We start from the raw sequence: 23,879 nt of genomic DNA on the forward strand, positions 1-23,879 counted from the left end.
AATTGCTGTGCTTCCCTTGTCTCACCTGTGGGTTCATCTTGGAAGGAGTTGGCTGAATTGCCTTTCTGCTCTCATAAAGTGAGATGTCTTCTGTAAACCTTCCAGGCTGCTCCTCACCCAGCCATGTTTTTGATCAGTTTTTCCTTCTGTCACCTCTTTTCACTCTGAATTGTCTCTTCCACTTTTTCCTCCTATTCCTAAGGTTTTTCCATTCTGCCACCAACCAAGTGTTCATGCTCGAAGTTTTAGTCTTGTTGATCTTCACGTGTAATTTTTATACAGGATCAGACTTGTTGGTCATGGTATTATCAGTAGCTCTCATTACCCTGTTGCCCTGGTGTTTGCCAGTAAATATATGCAAGAATCTATAAAAATGCTGGAAAAGGTCATGCAGGCTGGAAGCAGGCTCTGAGCTTTTCCTATCAAACTGCATTGTGATGGCTGCTGTGATAAGCTCCCAGTTTGTCACATTAAATTGAGTGCTGAGCAGAGATGCTCTGCAGAAGCCTGATTAACACAGGGTGATGGTTTGTAGGAGGTAGTCTGTAGGAAAAGTCTATTTAGTTAAGTCATGAGTCTGTATCCTGAGGCTGTATAATACGACAGAGGTTCGCTTGTCTGAATTTTGGGTTAATTTCTCTCCCCGAGGCATCCGTCAGGATCTGCTGTGCCTGCCTGGCCTGGTTTGATAATCAGCATTATGCAGAGGGAAAGCATTGCTGTGTGAAGCTGTGTTTGCTCTGGAAAAGTTCAGTTCTGTGCAGTCACACAGGTTTAAAAGCCTAAAGTAGGGCATGTAGAATGGGAGTGAAGAGGAAATTCCTGCTAAAATGGGATTGAGTTTCAGCATCCCAACAGTGGCAGCTGGTTGGGATTGGGGGGCTCCAGCCTGCCAGAATTGAAAAATTATTTGTGCTCTCAGGCACAGGGTGGGATGATTGGGGTTGTGCTGTGCAGGGCCAGGAGCTGGACTGGAGGATCCCTTTCCAGCTCAGGATATTCCATGATTCTGTCACTCCACTTTGTGCAGATGTGGTTTCTCATGCCCATCCTGCTCACCCTAGTGAGAATTATCCCTGTAGGTCATTTCCAGCTCAGAATGTTCCATGATTCTGTCACTCCACTTTGTACAGATGTGGTTTCTCATGCCCATCCTGCTCACTCTGGTGAGAACTCTGGTCCAGAAAAGGTCAGCATTGATTCTCTGATGGTCGCCAGCAACATCTGCTTGTGATAGTTGGTCTGAGAGTCTTATCAGTCCAACAGAGATATTTTTATGGAGAAATGGAGTTTTTGTGAATGAAGAGCCTTCAGCACTGTGCTTGTTTGGCCCTTTTGTTTCTTGTCAGCTGAAGCCATGCAGGGATGTTCCCCACTCCACAGACTTGCCCGTGGTTGAACCTGGGATAAATACAAAAACCTGTCAGCTGAATTTTAGCAAGACTCTTCCCTTTTGCCTCACAAGCAGCAGACAAAATGCTGCCAGAACAGTTTCTAATTTGGTATCTGGTAGAGCTGGGGAGAAGACACTGCTTTCAAATGAGTTTATTATTGTCAGCCTCCACCCTTCTGCCACTTTAGGAGCAGCTGATTTTAATTGCACATTCCTCAAAGCCCAGACACAGGTCCAAGGCCCTCAGAGGCTTTTCCTTGTAACCCAATGTGCCAGGCTGGGACTCCTGGCAGTGTGCAGTCCCTGCAGCTCTGAGCTTTTTTATTTTTGCAACCCACAACAGAAGGCACTGACAGTTTGTTATTGGGAAATAGGAGCTGTGAGCTCTGAGAGTTCCAAGAAGGAGGGTTTATTTTTTTTTTCAAGTTATTTTTGCAGTTCTCTCCAAGCCCACTGGTGAATGGAGTGTGCATTTATTTGCACCTTGCTGGGTGTGCTCTGGGTTGGAATCCATGGCTGTGTTCACCTTGGGTGCCTCCAGAGGTTCAGCATTCCCTGCTGGGAGCTGCTGCTTCTCACCACCAACCCCAAGGGTGAAAGCAGAGCCTGCACTTCCTCTGGGAGAATTCCCCAGCCTCTTGCAGGATGGGGAATTTGCTCTGTTTGATGAGCCAGCCTGTTTACTATGGGCCATTATAATCCCTCCTGACTAACCACTTTCTTTTCCTCCAAAGTTTCTTTTTTCTGTGGAGCAGTTCCTTGTGCTGAGTTAACTCTGTCTGCTGAAAGTAGATAAAGACTTATAAAATCTTGGACTTTTTTTTTTTTCACTTTCGAGTCCCAAGGATAAAAATGGAAGTGTTTTTTTGATTGTTGTCCAAAACTTGATATTTTTTTTTTCCCAATTAAAAGTTCTCTTAATTTTTACAAATCTTTTCAGGTCTCTTTACTTCTTTACATCTTTAGAGATATATTTTAGTGGTTGGACATAGCATTTAGTGCAGTGGTCTGGTTGACAAGATGATGTCAAAGTTTGGGCATGAATGATCTTGGAGGACTTTGCCAACCTTAATGATTCTGTGATTTAATTCGAAGAGCAGCTTTTTGCTAAACTTGCAAATAAGCAGATTGAAGGCACATTCAGTTGTTTTATAGAAAAATCACAGCTTTTTCCAAGAGATTTGGGGTAATATTTCCTGCCAGTTGATGTATGTTACAGCAGAGATGATTGTTAGTGTGTAAAGGAACACTGTTACAAGAAATACTAATTAGTCTGGGAATAAAGGGGTCTGGATTCTTGGATGTGATGTGATCTGACCACGTCTGCTCTCAGCACTTCATTTTCTCCTGTAAAATGAAGGTGCTGACATTTACATATCTTTGTAAAGCACTGCTGGCTTTATGGGCATTATCTGGGCTAATTGAGGCTCTGTCTTGGATTTATTGGATGTCAGACTTTGGCCATGTACTCAAAGATAGCATCTAATTATTCAATAAGAGAATATAGATTCCTTTGTCTATTTCCATTGTTTATTTTAATGTAATTTAAGAGAAGAAGAAAAGGTGATTTGTGCAAATGAATGGGAAGCACAGCAAAGGAAAACATGAGTGTCCTGTGTGGCACTGAAAAGGGAGTTCTGGAGTGTTCAGAGCCAGGTCATTTTATCACCAAAAAAATTGACAAGGAGAGCGAGCCAAGTCTTTATGCTGTCTCAGGGCTGATGAAGGCTGGATGGTGCCTCCCATTATTTGTATTTCCTGGAGGTTTTGGGAGGATGGGAGAGGCATCCACATCCTCTGCCCTGCCTGCTCCCCTTGGGGACTGCTCCCAGTTAACTCTGCTGTGGTGCAGGCACTTTCTGTAGGACATTAAACTGCTCCCATCCTATTGCTAAAGGCAGCAGTGAGCCCTGTGGAAAAGGTCAGGAGTGTTTTACCTGTTCAGGTCAGTCTGGTGTCCACTGGAAGCTGCTGAGTCTCTGCATTAATTTAAACAGTTCAGGTGTTAGCAGAGATAAATACTCTTCACTAAATGATATTATACCAAGTAATTGTTAGTAAATTAATAAATACTCTTCACTAAATGATATTATACCAAGTAATTGTTAATAAACAGGCTGGGAGAGCTGGGGGTGCTCACCTGGAGAGGAGAAGGATCCAGGGAGAGCTCAGAGCCCCTGGCAGGGCCTGAAGGGGCTCCAGGAGAGCTGGGGAGGGACTGGGGACAAGGCAGGGAGGGACAGCACACAGGGAATGGATCCCTGATGCCAGAGGACAGATGTTAGGGGAATTTCCATGCTCAGAGGGTGATGAGGCCCTGGCACAGCTGCCCTGAGGCTGCCCCTGGATCCCTGGGAGTGTCCCAGGCCAAGAACTCCTGGGTGTCCCTGGTTAATCCACCCATGCAGGGGATAAATTGTCCCCTGGGAGTTGAGAGGAGCCTGTGCCAAATGTTTCCCACTAGGAGAGCATGTCTGGCCACCAGGACTCATGGCCACCAGGGTCTGCCTGGGTCTGGAGGGGTCAGTCTCTGCTGACCTGATGTAACATTTCTGCCAAAAGTGGGAAATCTGGGATTTTTCTGCAGTCTCTGGTCAAACTGTTTGGCTTTTTCATTTCTCTGTCACTGTCTCAGTTTCTGCTTTAAGTTTTGTCACAATTTGTCAGAGGGCAACTCTTCCAGACGAGTCTCAGCACTTGCATTTTCTCTTTGTGTTCTCTAAATACTCTTGGTGAAATTACACAGTTCCTAGTCATCAAAGATCTTGTCTTCTTACCCTGTCCTTGGAGGCATAGCTCATGTCTTTCTAGGGTTGGTAAGAAATTGCTTTAGTATTCCCAGATAACTAATTAATCTCTGATTAATATTAATATTTCTATACCCAAATGCCTTCCTACATTAGCAACCAGTTATCACAGCAAATAACCTGGCAGTGTTTGTACAAACATCTCACTGGTTTTGGGACTGGCTGTTACTTGTTACATGTAGGATCCTTCTTTGGGTAGGTGGATTTATAATTATTTCACAGAATCCCAGACTGGTTTGGGCTGGAAGGACCTTGAAGTTCATCCTGTTCCACCCCTGCCATGGGCAGGGACACTTTCCACTATTCCAGGTTGCTCCAAGCCCTGTCCAGCCTGGCCTTGGATGGTTCCAGGGTTGAGGAATCCATTTCCTTTCATCAGAGGAACTTTTTCTAACTCGAGCATTGTGATAGAATTTGACACGCACTGCAGATCTCACAGAATCCAGATCTTAAAAGTGAATGTTTTCAGACTTTAAACATGGAGTCTTCAGACAGAGAGAATGCTTACAACCATTTTTGGGGCATGTTTGCAAATTGGAAATGAAGGACTTCTGTCAGCTGCTCTCTGTGTAATGACATCTCAGAGAACATCATGCAAAAGAAGGAATAAGAGGCAGGGCAGGAGATAGGGAGCTGCATTCCAGAGGCAGTGGGGAGGTAATGACTGCACTTACGGCTGGGGAGGTGTCATCCCTGCCGAGGTTTGGGAGCTGCCTGTGGTTGATGGGAAGCAGAGATTGCCCAGGAATCTCCTTTGAATATTTCCATGTATTATAAATGTAGCCAAAAAATGAAATGCAGGAGTTCTCTGGGCTCACCAGGCATCAGGAATATGAGTTTTCAGAAATGCAGGGATGGCAGCAGACAAATATGTGAGTCTTTGAATTTGGATCCGTTTGGATTATTTTTGGAGTGCTTAGTTGAAAGAAAATGTCATTTTTGCAAGTAAAACATGTTTTTTCATTACTTGAGTGTTGTCAGTGGTTAATATTACACTGCTCATGTTTCAAAACCTCTTGGAGTGACTTGCCTGTAGTTCACACTTAAAAATAAACCTGATGCCTCAGTTTAGCAAGCTGATTTCTTTGAACTGTTACCTTCTTTAACCTGCCTGCAAATTGTAATTTTTTTTTCTAGCTTGTTACATTCCCAGATTTATTCTGAGTCCTTCCAGTACATCAGATTTGACTCCTGTTCCCTGAGATACCAGTATCCCTTTAAGGGTGGCAGGAGTTTGCCACAGCAAGCACAGGCCATCTGCATTCCTGGCTGCTCAGCAAGGGAAGTGCCTGTTTGCCCTGGAGACCCAGAGATAGCTGAGAGAAGGCTGGGGCTCAGCTTTGAAATGTTAATCTGCTGCTTCTGTCCTTCCAAGATTTTGCCCAGGGAAGGCAGTGGGTGGGAAGTTGGTATTAATTTAGAATTTGGAGCTTTGGCACAATCTGTTGCAGTTTTAGCACGTTATAAATCGCTTAATATTTAAGGAGGTATTGAAGTTAAGATGGAACTTTGTCCTGATTTCAAAATTGGCAAGAAATATCACCCTGATTTTGAAGAAGTGCTTTAGCTGCCAAGTAAAAACAGCAGTCAGGATCCTCCCTGTGATGAGGAGCTCTCTGCAAGGTTAATTTTTCAAGGTCCCTTATCGGATCCTCACAGGGACTTTTACTCCCACAACCTTCCACACTTTGCCATTGTCATTTTTACAGAGCCCTCAATTGTACCGTGATCCTCACAGGGGCTGGGGCTCTGCCCTTGGGAATGATGCATTTTATTTGAGCTAAAAGGGAAATTGGGCTTGGATTGGGCCACAGCAGCTCGGGTTCAAATCCTTGTTGTGCCAGATGCATCCTGCCAAGCTGTCATGTCACAACCTCTCCGTGCTCTTGGGGCTCCCTGGGTGATTGGATGTCCTGGGAGGGCAGAGGTGAGGGAGGGAGAAGGAAATGGGAGGGAATGTTGTTTTCCATGGCTGTGCTGTCATACATAAGCTGGGCAAGTCTGCAGAATCACAGCAGGGATTTGAGTGTGTCACTTCCAGTGTGTCCCATGAGACTCCTCGTGGTGTAAATGTCCCCTGTGCTCAGCTGTGTGTTTAGGATGGGCTAAAATCCTCCAGGCAGATCTGGGAATGCCTGTGGACATCAGGGCACTGTGCTCCAGTCAGTCCCTGTGAGATGGAGACGATAATTGTCCCTTTTTCTGCCTTAGTTGTTACTGAGCTGCTGTGCAGAGCCCAGGAGAGCAGATCTTGAGTCTTCAGGTACCTGCACAGGTGTAGATCTTGTACAGGCCTGACCTCTGCATTGTATTTTTTTGTTTCCCTGTGTGAGCTTTGCAGCATGGTGCCCTGGGTGTAGCTTTCTCTGCACATTATCCCTTTGTTCCCTTTGTTATCCCTTTGGGATGCTCGGCTAAAGGGAAGGAGGGTTTGTGTTACCCTCCGTGGAGTGATGCCACATCCCCTCACTGAGGCTCCTGCAGATTTGTGCAGATGCTTTTGGAAGTGATGATGATGATCCAGGTAGGTGCTCAAAAGGAGGAAATAAATAGGAGAGAGACATGTGCAGTAAAACTCCACAAAAATACAATGTTTGCTGTCTGCAGAAGGGCAAAGTCGATAGGGAACGCAGTTTTATTTTCCAGCTTTTAAGGGGATGTAACAGTGAAGAATAACACAACCTTAAAAAAGAAAGCTTGAGTGTCCCCATTGCAGGAGAGCTGTAAACCTTTGAAATAGGGGTTTGTCCTGCTGAGAGCCAGAACTGCAGCAACACAGGTGCACCTCTGCAAACTGCCTGTTAAATGGGTTAGAGAAGCCAAATCAAGCAGGCTGCTGTCTGAGTTGAGTGATTGAACATGTCTGTGGGCAGGTTCAGGACATGCAGAATTCTTATTTCCAAGTGAGGGGTTTGATGGGGGTAGCTGTCAGGGTCAGGGAGGGAGTCCTGTTTGATTTCTGTTGTACTCGGAGTTTATCAGTGCTGTGATAAACACAGTGTTTATGCTGGCAGGGAGCAGGTTATGCCCCTCTTACTCATCCTGAGCTGCCCTTTCTCCCCACATTGTCCTCCTGTGGATTTTAATAGCACCAGCACAGTGCTTGCCATGAGTGAGGTGGCAGTGCCTGATCCTGGGATAAAGACTGAGTGAAAACCATGTTAGGGAATTGTCCAGGATTTCATCTGTAATTACAGCCTGCACAAAATCAAAGAGTATTTTTTAAAGGAGCAGCAATTCTGGGAGCAGCTTTCCTTTGCATATTTTTAGCAGGTATTTGCTATTAATTCACATTATTCTCTGGTCCTGGTGGGGAAGATGCTCAGGGCTCTTGCAGACTTTGGTTTCTGGAGGGTCTTAATAAACTCAACAGAAATGGAGCCTCTGGCAAGGATTTATTGCAGTAACACTCCAATATTCACCATTAGGTTTATAAGGGGAGACCACACTGAGGCCTTTCAGTACTTAAAGGGGGCTTAGAAAAAACAAGGAGAGTGACTTTTTACACTGGCAGACAGTGATAGGGAGAATGGTTTCAAACTAGAAGAGAAGAAATTCAGATTAGATATTAAGAAATTTCTCCCTGTGAGGGTGGGCAGGCTCTGGAATAGAATTCCCAGAGAAGCTGTGGCTGCCCCTGGATCCCTGGGAGTGTCCAAGACCAGGCTGGACATTGAGTTTGGAGCACCCTGGGACAGTGGGAGGTGTCAAGGTTAAACCAGGATGAGTTTTAAGGTCCTTCCCTACAAAACCACTCTGGGTTCTGTGATTAGCCAGTTGGTAGGTGGTCTGCATGTTTACAAATTCCTGACTGGAATTGTCCTTCTGCCTTTGGAAGTCCAGTGAAGAGCTGGCTGTGTTTTGGGAAGGAGACACCTACTGTGGCTTCCCTGGAGCTGCCAGGAGGAATGGAGAATGCACTGAGGATGGCTGTGTCTGCATCCTGCCAGCAGCAGGGCTGTGGGACAGCACAGCTTTGTCCTCCTCAGCTGTTCCCCCTTCCTGCTGCAGCAGATTTCCAACCTTTCCCCGTGCAGCTGGCAGGGCTGGCAGTTCTGTGACAGTTGACATCAGCTGTCCCACGGTGTCACACTGCTGCAGGCCAGGGGAATCAGCCTCTGGGGTTTTTTTTGTTTTTATTTTTTTTTTCCTGTTGCCACAGGAGGTCAGCTGGGCCGGAGGTGAGATGGCAGAGCAGGTTCTGCTCCTCCAGCAGCAGCGAGGTTGGTTGGGATGATGGGCTTGGGTAACCTGGGCTTTACCTGAGCTCGTCCAACTCCTCTGCTGTGCACGTTTCACCTGATGGGTTTGTGTGGCAATTTCAGGTGACTGATGCTTTACCCAAATAACACAAGGATAGCCCTTTTTTAGGTATTTTGTGCGTCCTTGTCCCCATCCACACCTTTGGAACATGAAGCAGGACAGGAGAAAGGTTAAACCATTGACAGCAAGAGCCTTGAGAGGAGCTCTTGTGGTTCTGTTCACACATGGGGACATCTTTTAGGTTCATCTTCCTTTTGGTGCATTTATTCATCCTTCTTTCCTCCTCCTCTTTCATCACTTCTTCCCCCACAAATATCTGAAGCCTAAAATAATGTTCTTGCTTTTTATCTGCCAATAGTCTGACACCGAGTAGTTCCTCTCCATACCCAAGAATTTATGTTTGGCCTGTTTACTCAGGTGCTAGACAGTATTTCTGGCTGCACAGATGGTGAGTCTAACACAGGCCTCTGGGTTTGACTGTGATGTTTGTTTACATCTTCATGGTACAATAGTTACTGGAAGAGACAAACTGGAAAATTGTGAAGTGCAACCTTGGGCTTAATCCTGAAATGTGTGAAGGGTTTGGAGAGCCCCTGAGCACTGCCTGCCTTTCTGGATTGGGTGATTTTTAACTGGCATGGCCATTTCAATCATCTCCTGTCCAGCACATCACAATGCTCCTGTTGGGCAAAGGGAATTGGAGATGTGAAATTCCAGGGCTGTGTTTTGGACTGTGACAGTCTCACACCCTCGGTCCTGCATGACCCCGTGAGCTCTGCATTAATACAGAGGTTTTTCCTCATCTGTTGTGTAATTCTGTTTATCAGGATGAGTGGAGTGGAGAGATTGGTTCCTCTGTGTTAGAGAATCACAGGTAAATAAATGAGTTTGTGCAGATTAAAACACAGCACTTGCATGGGCAGCTCACTTTTGGAAGATCCTTCAACTTTGGAACTTCCAGATGAGAAAGAGGAATAAAAGTACGTCTTAAAATGTTAGGGCTTAAAAATAGGGTCAGCTAAGCAGCCTTAATTCACCCCATGAGGTTTCCTTACCCCTCTGTCAGTGCCCAGCAAGGAGCAGCATCCCTGCATGGATGGGGCCATGTGAGGGATTCTTTCCCCAGCACCTCTGGACACCCCCTGCTTCTGGAGCTTTTGCCCAGTGATTTTGTTAATTTTATCTTCATTTACAAGGGGTCTCCTTTGCTGGGTGGTTCCTCTTTGGTTCTGAGGTTTGTCAGTGGAAGGGGCGATGTGACCCACAGCAGAGCTGGAATTTTGCAGCACTTGGAAACAAACAGGCACTAAGAGCAATTCCTTCAGGAAAAGCTGTCACCCCTCAGTGACATTTGTCAGGAATCTCGTGCCAAATGGAGCTGGCCTGGCTGTTTGTACAGAGCTGGGTGAGGTGGTGACATCTCAGCTGTGATGTGGGAAGGAGCAGTGACAGGTTCTGCTCGTGGCGAGCGTTGCAGCGATGAAAACGCTGAAAAGTGTCTGGTTTGTGTTTCCAAAAGTTCTCCAAAATCACTTTGTGTCCATTTCAAGAGTTCAGATTAGAAGGGGGGGGAAAGGTTATGGGGTTAAGGAGATGATGATCATGTTCTTGTGAAAAGTGTCCCTGCCCATGGCAGAGGTGTGGTCTTTAAGGTCCCTTCCAACTCTTCTATGATTCTTTTGATATTTCTTTACACAGAAATGAATTTATTTTGGCCTAAATTGCAGAAGCAAATACTACATTTTAGCCATCACTTTTTTTTTTTTTTTGTGAGCCAGATTCTTATCTGGCAAAAAGTCATCTGGTCCAACTCCCCTGACTTCCTTGGAGTCACGCTGGTTTCCCACTGAAGGATTTGCCTTCTAAGAAAATTGCAGTATTCATTGAGGTTGCTTGTGGTAGGGAGATTCTTTCAGTCCTCTGTGTGAGCCAAGTCTTTTTCCTTGAATAAAAAATTGATTCATTTCAGAACTTGTTGGTAATAGTTTGAAAACTGGAATTTGGAGTTTGTATAGCAATACTTTCTGGAAGCACATTTAAAAAGAACTGAGTGTTCTTTTTAAAGTCATCTCCAACACAAGCTGCAGGATAGTTCCTTGTCCCACAGAAATCATCTGGATGTCAGGAAAGGGGAAGTTAGTAGAGAAAACTGCTGAATTTGGATGTGTATTTTGTGACACTTGTTAGAACACTCAGCCTTACTGGCATGTGCCAGGGAATTCTAGGAAATCTGTCAGTTGCTGTAGAGACAGCTTCCTCAAAACTTGTTTTTAGTGTTTCATTTTCTTAATGTCTATGTTTATGTATAGCCTCATAGCATAATGATCTCATATCAGAATATTTATATGTATTTATGTAATGGAATATGTAAAAATACAAGTTATGCAATGTATGTATCTAGTTTATGCAAATTTTCTTCTAATGTTTCTAAAAAAAGCTCAGGATGGTGAGATCAGCACTGCCAGTGAAATCTGCTGTTTTCCTGCACGTGTTCAGTCATTCCTTGTGCTTCAGGTAAAGGCTTTGTGCCCAGTGAAGATGATTTTTTTATTGAGGGCAGTGTCTCTTCCTGGCATGGGCAGAGTCATTGTGGCACTAAAGGCTCTAATATCAGGGGGAAGAGGTGGTTAAACTTGTACCTGTGGTAGGTGAACATTGTGTTTTGTGTTCCCCAGAGAGGTGGTTTAATTCAAAATAATGTTAGTCCTCAGAGCCCTGTGGCTGCCTGAGTTCCTGGTAAATCAGGACTTGCTCAGGGTTCTGGCTGTGCCTAAGGGAGGAAGGGTTCCTGCATCTTGGATCAGGATCAAGGTTCTCTTTGTGATCAGAGTCTGATAAAAACAAATCCAGGCTCAGATACGTGGGAAATCGAGTACTAAGTTTCCTTTTGTTGTATTTCTTGAAAATAGACGTAACCTTTTCTGGCTCTAGTTGTATTTTTTGAGGTGTTGGTGGTACACACCAGAGAACCACGCAGAGGAACATCACATAAAAGATAAGACACGAGAAACATCTGTGTGATGTGTGTTAGCTGAGGTTAACACCACTGGGGTTAATCACCTGATGCTTCATCAAACCCCTCAGCAGGGCAGAGGAACTGGTTTGAAAAAAAAGAGCAGAAAACTCGCGTGCGACTTTTCCTCATTCCCTCACCCCGCTGTAAGGCCCCGTGGTGCTCTGTGTGTTCCCAGGTGCCTCTCACAGAAGCTGTGGAGCCCGTGGACCTGGAGGAGTATCTCAGCACCCACCCCCTGGCCCTGGAGTCGGGGCCCCTGCGGGACCTGCTGGAGTTTCCCTCCGATGACATCGAGGTGGTTTACGCGCCCCGCGAGTGCCGCACGCTCGTGTCGGCCGTGCCCGAGGAGAGGTAGGGAGGCAGGAGGGCACTGCTGATGCTGCAGGGAGTGAAATGTGTGTTCAGGGAGTCACCGTCACCCCTGTGATCTCTGGTTTTTGTTCTTTTCACAGCGAGATGGATCCTCACGTGAGGGACTGTGTCAGGAGTTACACGGAGGACTGGGCGATCGTGAACAGAAAGTGAGTTCCCCTGCGGTGTTTGGCACCTTTAGTTCATATTGAAATTTTGGCCAAGGAGGCTCAAAAATGTTGTCCTGGCTGCTGATTCCACGTGCTCTGGCTTTTAGTTGCCCAGTTCAACTGAACTGCTGCTTTGTGTTTGGAAAATTGGACCTCGGACATCAAAACCCCCTGGGGCATTTTGGAAAATCTGGGCCATTTCAGTCCACAGTTGCTCCTTTACCATGGTAGAGCAATTCGGGAATGTGGACCAGTAAAATTACTTTCAGCATTTGTTTCCTTCTTTGTTCCATCTGATTTTAGTTCTTTTTGCAGTGATACACAACTTATGTGCAGTCACAACCATCTGATAGCCAAGGTGCCCTCTGCAGCTTCCATTGCTTCCCAGAGAGACCTGGGGAAAGTACATCAGTCAAACAAATAATTATTAATATTTGAACCATCACAACATTTACCTAATGAGTTAACAGTTCAGAGGATGGGCATGCATTGATTAGTCCATGCAAATTAGCAGGAAGGGTTCTGAGAGGCTTTGGATGGAGCAGAGACTCTCAGATGATTGGAGTCTGATGACTTCAGGAGCTGCTGTCATGGAGTAAGTGATCCGTGTGATGTGCATCACCTACAAATGACTCAGTGCAGCTCCAGCTCTGCCCTTGTGGCAGTTGCTACAATTCACTGGTTTAATGTTGTCCTGAGAGCCACTTCAGGGGATGCTCAGGATATGCTTGGCACTGCTAACGTGACCTAATAAAAAAGTGTTTTGTAATCTCATACAAAAAAAACCAAACCCACCCAGAAAGGGACCCAAGAGGGAGGGAGATGTTTTATTAACTCCCAGCCTTGGCAGCACAGAGCTGGGCAGTGTGTCCCACCCAGCCACCCACTCTTGGCTTCTCAGTGACTTCCATTGGTACCTGGAGTTCCTGGCTGTGGTTCCTGCTCTGAGGAGGTTTGTTTGGTGGGGTTTTGTTCCTCTGAGGGCCATAGCACTTTCTGCTTGGATAAAATCATGGCAGTGCATTGGGTAGAAATTGAAGAGTTACTGCTGGAGCAGGGGAAGAACCCAAAAGCTCAGCTGGGAAGGACTGAATTGTTTTTCAAGTAAGGATGCCAACAATTTCCTCTTAATCCATGCCATTGGATGGTTCCAAGTCGTCTGGCTAGCTCCAGGGGCACAAACCCCAGCTCTTGGAAGAAGTGCTGAATTGGCTTGTGACACTCCATGCTTTTCTTCTCCACCCTAGGGAAAATAATCTTTATGTCCATCTCTGCCTCCAGTTTTTTGTAACCAAAATGTTTTTGAGGCAGGGAAATCCACCCATTCAGTAATTCCTTTAATGATGTTGGAAAAGGTAAATCAAGTTTCAGTGGCCTGAAAAAAACCCACTAGCATATTCTGATATCAAGCTTATAGCATAATTTCTGTGTGCTAGACTGAGGAAGTCAGGTGTGAATTAGAGATGATTTGCACTTGTTGGTGGAGCTGTGATGGAAATGCAGACATCCAGGTGAGGATTATACAGATCCTATTGTTCAGCTCTCAGGAATTACAGCCTAGCAAGGAAAATACATTCCCGTTTTTTTTTTTCTCTTCCCTTCCTTTATTCACTGCTAGCATATCCATGGTTTTCCCATGTCTGGAGCATCCCTCTGTGGTAACTTTAGTACCAGGGCGTGGTAAGAACAATTAATTCTAGATGTGATCCCAGGAACTGGCTTGGAGTGAGTACTGCAGGGAGACTGTGGCTCTACCCATGTGTGTGTGTGTATAAATACAGACGTGGTGCCATTTGGCACCCAAAAATTTGTTAGTCAAAGAGACCTGCTCCTGTCAGCACAGCAGGCAGACTGTTCTCTTGTAGGAGCTCTGGACAGCTCTGAGGGACCCATTTTCCTCACAAAGATGCTATATGGAGATACTTGTTTCAGTCAGGGTTGGAAAGTTGGTCTTCAGAAGTGCTCAGCATTTTCCTGAGTTGCTGTTTTGGTTTTCCAGTTAATCATTTTATCTGCTCCAAGTCAGTTCCTGCCCCAGCAGAACCACTGGCCTTCAGCCCTTGTGTTCCCAGCCTGTTTTTAGCTTGGCATCACAATGGCACATTTTACAACGACTTTAATTGGCCCTTGATAATCCTCCTTTTGACATCACCCAGAGTGGCTTTATAGATGAACAGAGTCACATTGTAGTGTTGGAATAGTGGCTGTTGGATGATGCCCCAGCTCCCAGTGGAGCTGACTGGAAATTGTGTTTGCAGAGAGCAGCTCCTGCCTCGGGAGAACCCACGCTGACAATGCTGGGTTTGTTCTGGGGTGCTGCTTCTGAGGTCGGGGTCAAAAGGGCTGCTAAGAACGTGTTTGAAATCCTCTGTTTGCAGATACCACAAGCTGGGAACTGGGTTCAATCCCAACACCTTGGACAAGCAGAAGGAGAGGCAAAAAGGGCTCCCCAAACAGATCTTCGAGTCTGACGAGGCTCCAGATGGCAACAGCTACCAGGATGAACAAGTAATGTGCCTTTAAAACCTCGCTGCATAAAACCTAATTTCTAGTCCTGCTTTAAAAGTGCAGTCCCTTTCCCATGATGAGTTGCTGGTCATTTGTTGGCTCTCAGGATGACCTCAAGCGCCGCTCAATGTCGATTGATGACACCCCCCGGGGCAGCTGGGCCTGCAGCATCTTCGACCTCAAGAACTCCCTGCCTGATGCCCTGCTCCCAAACCTGCTGGACAGAACCCCAAACGAGGAGATTGACCACCACAACGAGGACCAGAGGAAGTCCAGCAGGCATAAGGAGCTTTTTGCACTACACCCAGCACCAGATGAGGTATTTTTACGTGCACGTGGGTGAGACTAAAAAAAAAAATAAAAAGAAGGGTATAGGGATTGTGAAAGCTGTCAGTCTGCCGTGGATTTACAGGGTTTAAGATCACCTGTGCTTAACATGCATGAGAACTGCAGCTATTTTGTGTTTTTCAGCATATTGTCTTGCCCATAGATAATACTTTCTGAAGATTGGGTTTCCCTTCTGGTTATGCAATCCTCAGTAATGTAGAAACATTAAAGAGATTTAATTTAGCATATTTATAGCTGCTGATGAATGCACCACGCTGGGAAGCCTCGGATTAAATTGGTGCTGTGTCTTAGGAGAAAAAAGTGATAGATGTGTTTGTCTCCTGATTGTGCTGGTGTACAGGAATTTGTACAGGATTGTGTCTCTAATTCCAGGAGGAGCCCATAGAGAGACTCAGTGTCCCTGAAGTACCCAAAGAACACTTTGGCCAAAGACTCCTGGTGAAGTGTTTGTCCCTGAAGTAAGTACCACTCCAACAGATTTCTGCACTGCAGAAATTCAGAATTTAAATCTGCTGCTGTATCCATGTGCATCTGGAATAACTCCACTGCCTTGGAAGGGATAGTGCATTGTTTGGGCATAAGCTTTGAGGTTAATTTTGTAAAGAGTGAGTTACACAGTTGTGTCTTCAAGACTTCCTGCAGATGGATGAGACAGGAAATATCCACCTCCCTTGGCTTTTCTCCCTGTAGCTTTCCAGCTCTACCTGTTCCATGTCACTGGCACGTGACATGAGGCTTCACCACACTCCTCCAGGGCTCCCAAGCTGGCCACTCACTGGTGTTCCCCTCCCTAATGAGGAAATCTGAGATTAAATTTGAAGATGAAAAATGCTCGAGCCTTAAAAACATAAAGACAGCCAAAGATTTGCCAAAGTTTAGGCTCAACAACCTTGAGTGTGTCCCTTTAAGAGTGAAGACTTTATATACTTAGTAAGCATTAACTGGAGGAATAGAAACCTGTTAAACAAGTTTAATGAAGTGGAGCTCCTGAATATAGGGTTACCTGCAGCTGGTTCATTGCCTATAACTCTTCTCTAATAACACAAGGTAAAATTTTACTGTTATTCCCTTGGAGAAATAAAGTACAAAACTGATTTTCCACACTGCTGTATTCATCTTCTGTGTCCTCAGTTAGGTCAACCCTTCTTATTAGAGAGCTCCAGTTGCTGCTCATAACTGAGATATATGTGTGGGACATTTCTCCTGCTCGTGGAGTACTCCAGGACCTAATATAGCCATAGAGATGAACTGATTTTGCAGCCTTTTATGAACTGGAACAACATAATATGCAGTAGCAGTGCAGCTTTCCCTCCAAAGGAGGGTGTCTTTAGCATAAATAAGTTAGATGCTGGAAATTAATGTTTTCTGCTCTTTAAGCATCTCTTGCTGACTGCAAATTTATAGCAAATCTGCCCAGCTACATGTTTGCTTGTGTACCTGGGAACCTCTGAGCCTTGTGGGATGTAATCCAAGATTGTGCCATCTCAGTGGCACGAAACAAGGACATTTTCCCCAGGGAGAAGGCTCAGATGATCTAAGCAGGGTCATTTCCAGGTTAATCTCAGCTTTGTTGCAAAACTGGAGAAAACACCTGTTTGTCCCTGTTGGAAGAAGGAATTCCAGGCTGAAGCTGGGAGCTCTGTGCAAGGGCTGGGTGTGGAGGGGATCCCAGCATGGATGGGGCATGGATTTTGTGGGGAGGCTGTGCAGAAAAAATGGCATTTCAGCCCCTGCTTGCCGTGGTGCAGGGACAGGTTTTGAATGTTTTGAAATTCCTTGAACTCCCCAGGTGTTCTAGTCAACTCTGTTTGGTGGATCACTGTTCCTGTTGGGAGTGTTGGAATTTGCATAAACACTGGGTTACAGTCACTGTGAAAAGCTGGCACCTTTCTAAAGGAGTTTTTGGGATTTTTTGACAACAGTTAACTGTTGAAAATTGCCAAAATTCAGGTGTCCCTGAGTGTCCAGAGGCAGGAGCCCTCTGGCCAGTGGTGCTGAGAGGAAGAGTTGGCCATTTAGCTGGAGCAGCACAGGAAATTGGTTTCTCCAATTCAGGGATCAGGGCAGCTGAGTGCTCCAATTATCCCAAATAACAATTCCCCTCCCTTTGAGGAAGCTTTTGGGCTGCTTTGCTTGGCTTTCAGTGAGTTAAAATGGCTTTTAGAAAGTCCAAGGAGCACTGACATGGTCCTGGTGGGAGGATGGGGTGGAAATTGGGAAATAAGATCCCTTGGAGCAGGAGCAGCCCTTGGGTTGGCTCAGCTGTTCCTGACACCTCAGTCCCCACCAGCCAGGGAGGATTTGGGGACAGGGTTGGTTATTCCTTCTGACAAAATGCAAATCAACTGATTCTGTGTTTCCTTCTTTCAAGATTTGAAATAGAAATTGAGCCCATTTTTGCAAGTTTGGCTTTGTATGATGTTAAAGAAAAGAAGAAGGTAGGTTTTTAATTACTTGAGTGTGACATTTCCACTGAAATTTAAAACCAAGGATGGAGGAATTGATTCTGGTGGCAAAGCTTTAAGAGGACAGTGACATAGAGGTTGGAAGACTGATGATGGCATTTCATGAACCATCATGTGTGTTCTTGGTAAATCAGTTGAGATATAATCACTTTCCTAAAAATATTATCTAATTTGTGAGTGCCTGAAATCAGAATATATATATGTAGTCCAATTTTGTCTTTCAAAAGTCTCTTCCCCAGAGAGAACTTAGGTAACTGAAACCTTTTATTTAGATTAGGTTTTTATGATTTTCTTAATCTCTTTTTGGTGATTCAGCATGGAATGGGTCCAAGCAACACTTGAATAATGCACGAGAAAGTCACACATGCTAAAATTGCTAAAATCAAAACAAAACTGAGGAGTCTTTTCAAGATCTAAGTTATAGGAAATGGGAAATACATTTATTCGCCTATTTATGTTCTGTATTTAATATTTAAAGAGTCTCTTAGTTTTCCTTATTCAAGATATTAGCAGTAGTGGAGAGAAAAATGTTAAAAATACGCATTTTGACATTTATCTCTTTAAGACTTGAATTTAATGCATTGAGATTTAAGTTATGTAGATGAGAGTATGTGGAATATTATGTGAACTTTGTTTAATATTTAAATCACATTTCATAAGCCAATTTTATCATCTCATTACTCCTTTTTTCTTTTTTTGGCTCTAACGTACTAAGTCCTTTAGTGACCTCTGGTGTTGGTAACCTGCTCACATCTTTTTTGGCTCTGAAGCTTTGCACTCAAGGATTTGGTGTTTTAGGGTAGAAAGCTCAGTGTCTGTCTTTCAAGGGGTGTTTTTTTTTTTTATTTTTCTGTCTTTATTTTGATATTCTGGTGCTTTCAGTTCAGCTAACAATGATAATTCCTAATCCTGTGATGGAGCTACACACCTTAGAGGAGCTGGAGGAAATTTTATGGGTAGTTTGTGATGTTTCCTCCATTTCCTTTCTCAGCGTCCTGCCTTGATTTCTTAATCAAAAAGGCTTTTTTTTTTTTTCTTTTCATACCTGGTGTGAAACAAGGAGTTTTTAACATTTTTTAAACATGTATAACATTAAACATTTAACATGCATTTTAAAACAATTTAAAATTGTTCATGAAGAATTTACAAAAAAAAAAAAAAAAATATCACTAATGCTTGAAACTCCCCAATTTCTTCCTTAGATTTCAGAGAATTTCTACTTTGATTTAAACTCTGAGCAAATGAAGGGAATGCTTCGGCCTCATGTCCCCCCTGCTGCTATTTCCACCCTGGCCAGATCTGCCATCTTTTCTATCACCTACCCATCCCAAGATGTCTTTCTAGTAATAAAGGTAAGAAATGCCAGGCAAATGGAAATTATTGTGGTCTCTTGTTTTTTTTATTTAAAATAAAACAGAAATTCTGTTCTCAAAAGTGTGAACACAATGCTGCTTTATTTCAAGTATTCTCACTTTCTTTGTAACAACCAGTTCAGTGCACTAAAACTGGGAAGAGCACAAAGGTTTGCTTGATGATATAAATCAGTTTTCTGGGGCTTGACCTTGGTTTTCATATAAAACAGTGTGCTGACTCCTTGAAATGACAGATAAGTCAGTGATTTAAAAATATCTATTGATCTGAATCTCATTTCAAAAAGGATACACACCCCTCAGCCAGATTTTCAGATGTATTTAAGGGCTGAAATTGCTAAGAGAGTGAAATCCATAACTGAAATAAAATGCAGCATTGGTCACTCCTGGGATAGAGTACACAAAGATAAAAGTTTTTCTCTGTTCTCCCCTTTGATTCTGTGAGGGCACAGATGTTCAGGTGGGTGTTTGAGTCAGGATTTTTGGCTGGACATTGGATAAAAATCATCCTGTGGTCAACAGGGGAGTTCAAGACAGATTTTCAGTTCACAGGCAGTGTGAAAGTTGTGCAGGAAATGTTTCTTCCACAAGGACTCGCCAGGCTTTAGCTTTTGTGAAAAAATTTTTTGCTTCCTTGTGCTTGTTCAGTTTATTAATCCTTGCTGGATACATGTCCTTATAATGGTTCATTTTCCCTTCTCAGCTGGAAAAAGTTTTACAGCAGGGAGATATTGGGGAGTGTGCAGAGCCTTATATGATTTTTAAAGAATCTGATGCAGCAAAGGTAAGAATTTTTTTGCTGTTTTGATAAAAAATTTAACATATTTTATTTTACCTTGGAAGGTTGATACTGTTCCTCTCTTTAAAAGGATCTGTTTTTTAATTAAGAGTCTAATCCCATTCTAAAGGCCAAAGAAGAGCCTTTGAGTTTTGCTGCCTTATTGGGGTGGAGTAGTTAAAGGTCAGCAGTTTTTGTGGCTGTCAGGGGAGATTTGTGGTTCCCATCAAGCTCAGTCATCTGTGATTCCCTGTCCCAAAGGACAGCTGGGTCGAGGGAAGGCAGCCTTGGATGGGAATTTGCAGTCAAAATTTCAACTTTTCCACTGCTTTTGCAGCTTTAACCCCATCACTTCTGCCTGATTCTAAAAGAACCTCAAAAATGGTTCCTAATTGTGTGTGCACTTGCTTTGAGGTGGAGATCAAAGGGGAGTAATGAGGGCTGGGTGAAGGGCAGAGCAGAGGTTCCAGCCCTTCTTGTGATCCCAGCCTCTCCATTAGCCTTTCTCAAAGCTTGGATTATTTGTTCATTTTAATCAACCTCTTAATAAAATATTTCCTCCCTAAAGCTCTAAAAATTGCTCTTTAGTATGCAGAGCTATGGAAAAATCCTATTTTATTCCCTTTTTTCCTTGACAAAATGAATAGGATGCTGCTTATTTGAGGAATGTTTTCAGTTTCCCATACAACTCCAGATGATCTGAGCACCTGCTGCATAAAATCACATTAGGAAAGGCCCTTTCAGACTTCACAGGGGAAAATTCAGATTTTGTTGAAGGAGCAGTAGCTAGATTAGGTCACTGGGATTTGACAGGCTGTACAGGAGGGTTAAGAACATAAAAGGTTGTTCTGACTGTCCTCTGGTGGCCTCTTTTGGGAAGCAAAAGTTGGATTTTCCCAACACTTGGTGATCCTGCTTTGGAAGGAACTGCTGAAACACACAATTATTGGGAGTTAGAAAAGAACACCATCATTCCTCACTCAATGAACCTCTGGTCCTCTTCTTGTCTTAACCTCTTGGGTTGAATATTTTCTTCACAGAACAAGGAGAAATTGGAAAAACTGAAGGGCCAGGCAGAGCAGTTCTGCCAAAGACTGGGGAAGTACCGGATGCCTTTTGCCTGGACAGCCATTCACCTCATGAACATTGTGAGCAGTGCTGGCAGCTTGGAAAGGGATTCCACAGAAGTTGAAGTTGGCACAGGAGGTAAAGGATCTGCAGGAGGGAATAGGGGGCAAATCCAGAGGTTTTGGTTCATGTCCTGTAGCTGCTGTTGCTCTTTTTATGGCTTTCCTCTCCCTGCCTGGATGGTCTGGGGTCATGGTTGAAATAAAACAGAAAAGTCCATAACAAATGGATTTATCTTTCAAGGATTTTACAAGCAAACCATCTGTTATATTATTGAAAACCAGGCTTGTGAGACTGAGGGAGCATTACAGGCTGATGAACATTTTCCAAAGCAGTGGATTAATCTTTGTGAGCCACATAGCTCATCCAAAACTGCACTTCAGCATCCCCAAAACTGCCAACTTCATCATCTTTCAGAGCAAGGGAAATACATAAATCTCAGCATGATAAAGACTTTTCTAACAGCAGGAAGGCACTGGGGTGAGGTGGCTGGGAGGGGAGCAGGAGTCAGCTGTGCCCCACAGCCTCCCAGTGCCTCCAGAGCAGGATTGCCTGGGCACAGCCACCTCTTCTGTCACCTCATGGCATCATTCCCTCTCTTCCTGTGAAAACAACCCTGATGGGAACAAAAGTAGGCTCTTGGAGTGTAGTTTTTCTGCTTTTTCCCGAATTCCTTTTCTTCTCACTGTCGTGTTTTGCAGAACGTAAAGGGTCGTGGTCGGAGAGGAGGAATTCCAGCATCGTGGGGAGACGTTCCCTGGAGAGGACCACGAGTGGGGATGAGGCTTGCAACCTGAGCAGCTTCAGACCAGCCACCCTGACAGTCACCAACTTCTTCAAACAGGTATGGCAGGGAAGGGTCTCACCAAGGAGCTGTTTCTTGGACAGAAGGGTTGGATCGTGTGAGCTCACTGAGGGATGAATTTGTGATGTGTTTGAGTTCTGTTCTCCAGTCACAGGGAATCTTTCCACAGCATTCAGTGGGTTTATCATGTTATATATCAATTATCATGGAATCACAGACTGGGTTGGGTTGGAAGGGACCTTAGAGCCCATCCAGTGCCACCCCTGCCATGGCAGGGACACCTTCCAGCATCCCAAGGTGCTCCAGCCTGGCCTTGGACACTTCCAGGGGTGCAGGAGCAGCCTCAGCTGCTCTGGGAATTCCATTCCAGGCCCTCCCCACCCTCCCAGGGAACAATTTCTCCCTAATATCTGATCTAAACCTACTCTCTTTCAGTTATATATTACATTATATGATATCATATATTAATTCTGGTAGTACTGAATCCAGTTCCTCAGAGTGATTTAAGGTTGGCATCAGCTCCCTGAGGAAAACAAAGCATTTCGCTTTTGATGCTGCTTTGCTGAGTGGCAGCTCCTCTTAGGCAGAGCTTGGGATTTTCCTGAAGAGTAGAAAACATGATTAAAGGGAGCAAATTTTTTAGTTCAGCTTAGCAAAAAGTAATGAGCTGAAAATTTTCTAAGATTTGCTTAGTGTCACATCTAGGTCAGGAAAAACTGGTCACTAGGTTAGTAATGATTTACAAAAGCAAGTATTTACTTACTTTGTTGAGGTTATTTGTACTTTGAAGCAGCTCATTTTATTAAATTTGTCCTTTAAAAACTGCCAAACATTCATTTAAGGTTTTTAATTTCAGGTTCATCGTTATCTTCCTTTTGTCCTGTTAAGTATAATTAGTTGGATACTACCCAGTGTTTTTCTCCTTACATTCATTTCTTTTTTTTTTTTTTTTTTATGTTGTGATTTCTTACCTTTAAAATCGGGTATCTTCTGCTTTTGGGTGGCAGAGTCCCATTTTCTGTAATATTTCCAAAATTAGCAAAACTCTGAGCTATTAGAGTGGGCACAAAAAAAACTGGCAACAGACTCCTTGCACTTCCTACTTTACCTGAAAAATAATCATCCCAAAGGAAAAGCAGAGGAGAAGGAATCAGGATCACCTGCTGAATGACAGATACTTCTTCAAACTATTACACTTGCTAAAAAATGGCTATTTTTTGGGAAATCTTTTAGCAGCCATTTCCAGTTTGGAAAAAGATAATATTGATGAGGAGAGAAAAGGCTTTCAATTAAAAGTTCCTGCAGCTGTCAGGATGATTAATAAGGGATGAAGGAAGGGGAAGGGATGGAGAAATGAAGTGTAATTTAACACATTAATGCTAACACCTTGTTCTGGGAAGGCAGTTTGATGGCAGAGGGAAGAGCCTGTGGGATGAGAGGCTTTGTTCAGTCCCTGGCAGCCCTGGGGGTTGTTTGGGTAACCAAATCTTGCACCCTGAGCAGGAGGGGGATCGCCTGAGCGATGAGGACCTGTACAAGTTCCTGGCTGACATGAGACGTCCCTCGTCGGTGCTGCGCAGGCTCAGACCCATCACAGGTACCCAGGCAGCCCCTCTGGGCTCCACAGCTCAGGGCTTTGGTTCGTTCCTGCCCCAAAACCCCAGAAAAACCCTTGAGAATGATCCCTGCACAGCAGGAGCTCTGGAGGTGTCATGGGGCAGGTTTGTGGCACACTGAGAGTGGTGTCTGTGAGGACCCCAAAGCCCCAAACGCAGGAACCTCTGTTTCCCACTCCCTTCCCCAAAGGAGATCTCTCTCCTGGTTAATAGGAGCAGGCTTCACCTCTGGGAAAGGGGAATAGAAAGCCTGGCACTCCTCAGTGGAGCTGGTCCCTGACCTGTGCTATTCCTGACAATATTTACTTAACCTGCTCATAGAACTCTCCAGGGACAGCAATCCTGCCTCTTCCTTGGATCATCTCCCCAGCTCTCAGCTGGCCTTGCAGCCAGCTTAGGTTTTAAGAAAACTTTGCAGAACTGTCTTGCTGCAAATTAATCTGAATCTGGTCTGCCATGGCCTCGGGCAGTGGCCACAACCTTCCAAGCACTTGCCTGCTCTGATCATTTCACCCAATTCACCTCTGTTTTGTAGCCTGACCAATCTCAGGATTTTTCAGCCTTTCCTCTGATGGAGTTGTGTTTGTAATAATGGCTGGGCCTCATAGCAGCATTATTTGGGCTGCATTTCCTCAGTTTTCTTATGAAAAAAGCATCTATTCCTTGTTAAGATGCTTATTTTCTGTTGGTTCTTATTATCTGGTCCCCCAGTTGGATCCACTGATACTTGTCAACAAATCAACAACACTTTGGCTGTAATTTATCATTTGTTGATTTATTAAATTCAGACATAGGATGTCAATGAATAGATAGGATATTAACCTGAAGAAACAAAGCACAATTATGCTTTTAAAATTTAAT

At 44.3% G+C, this 23,879-nt stretch overlaps 1 protein-coding gene across 10 annotated transcripts in view; it reads left to right on the forward strand.

Moving 5' to 3' along the window:
* DOCK7 (dedicator of cytokinesis 7) overlaps positions 1–23,879 on the forward strand; it is a 95,988-nt gene that overhangs the window by 10,063 nt on the left and 62,046 nt on the right. For all 10 annotated transcript variants that reach the window (XM_088169629.1, XM_088169630.1, XM_014870523.2 and 7 more), the window contains exons 3-13: positions 11,655–11,830; positions 11,932–12,000; positions 14,379–14,508; positions 14,615–14,827; positions 15,229–15,314; positions 17,228–17,294; positions 18,524–18,673; positions 19,395–19,475; positions 20,510–20,675; positions 21,299–21,441; positions 22,906–22,999. In XM_088169629.1, coding sequence (XP_088025755.1) covers positions 11,655–11,830; positions 11,932–12,000; positions 14,379–14,508; positions 14,615–14,827; positions 15,229–15,314; positions 17,228–17,294; positions 18,524–18,673; positions 19,395–19,475; positions 20,510–20,675; positions 21,299–21,441; positions 22,906–22,999 — 1,375 coding nt within the window. The remainder of the gene's footprint in view (positions 1–11,654; positions 11,831–11,931; positions 12,001–14,378; positions 14,509–14,614; positions 14,828–15,228; positions 15,315–17,227; positions 17,295–18,523; positions 18,674–19,394; positions 19,476–20,509; positions 20,676–21,298; positions 21,442–22,905; positions 23,000–23,879) is intronic.

This window comes from Sturnus vulgaris, chromosome 9, assembly GCF_052056855.1.
Source record: "Sturnus vulgaris isolate bStuVul1 chromosome 9, bStuVul1.hap1, whole genome shotgun sequence".
NCBI classification, from domain to species: Eukaryota; Metazoa; Chordata; class Aves; order Passeriformes; family Sturnidae; genus Sturnus; species Sturnus vulgaris.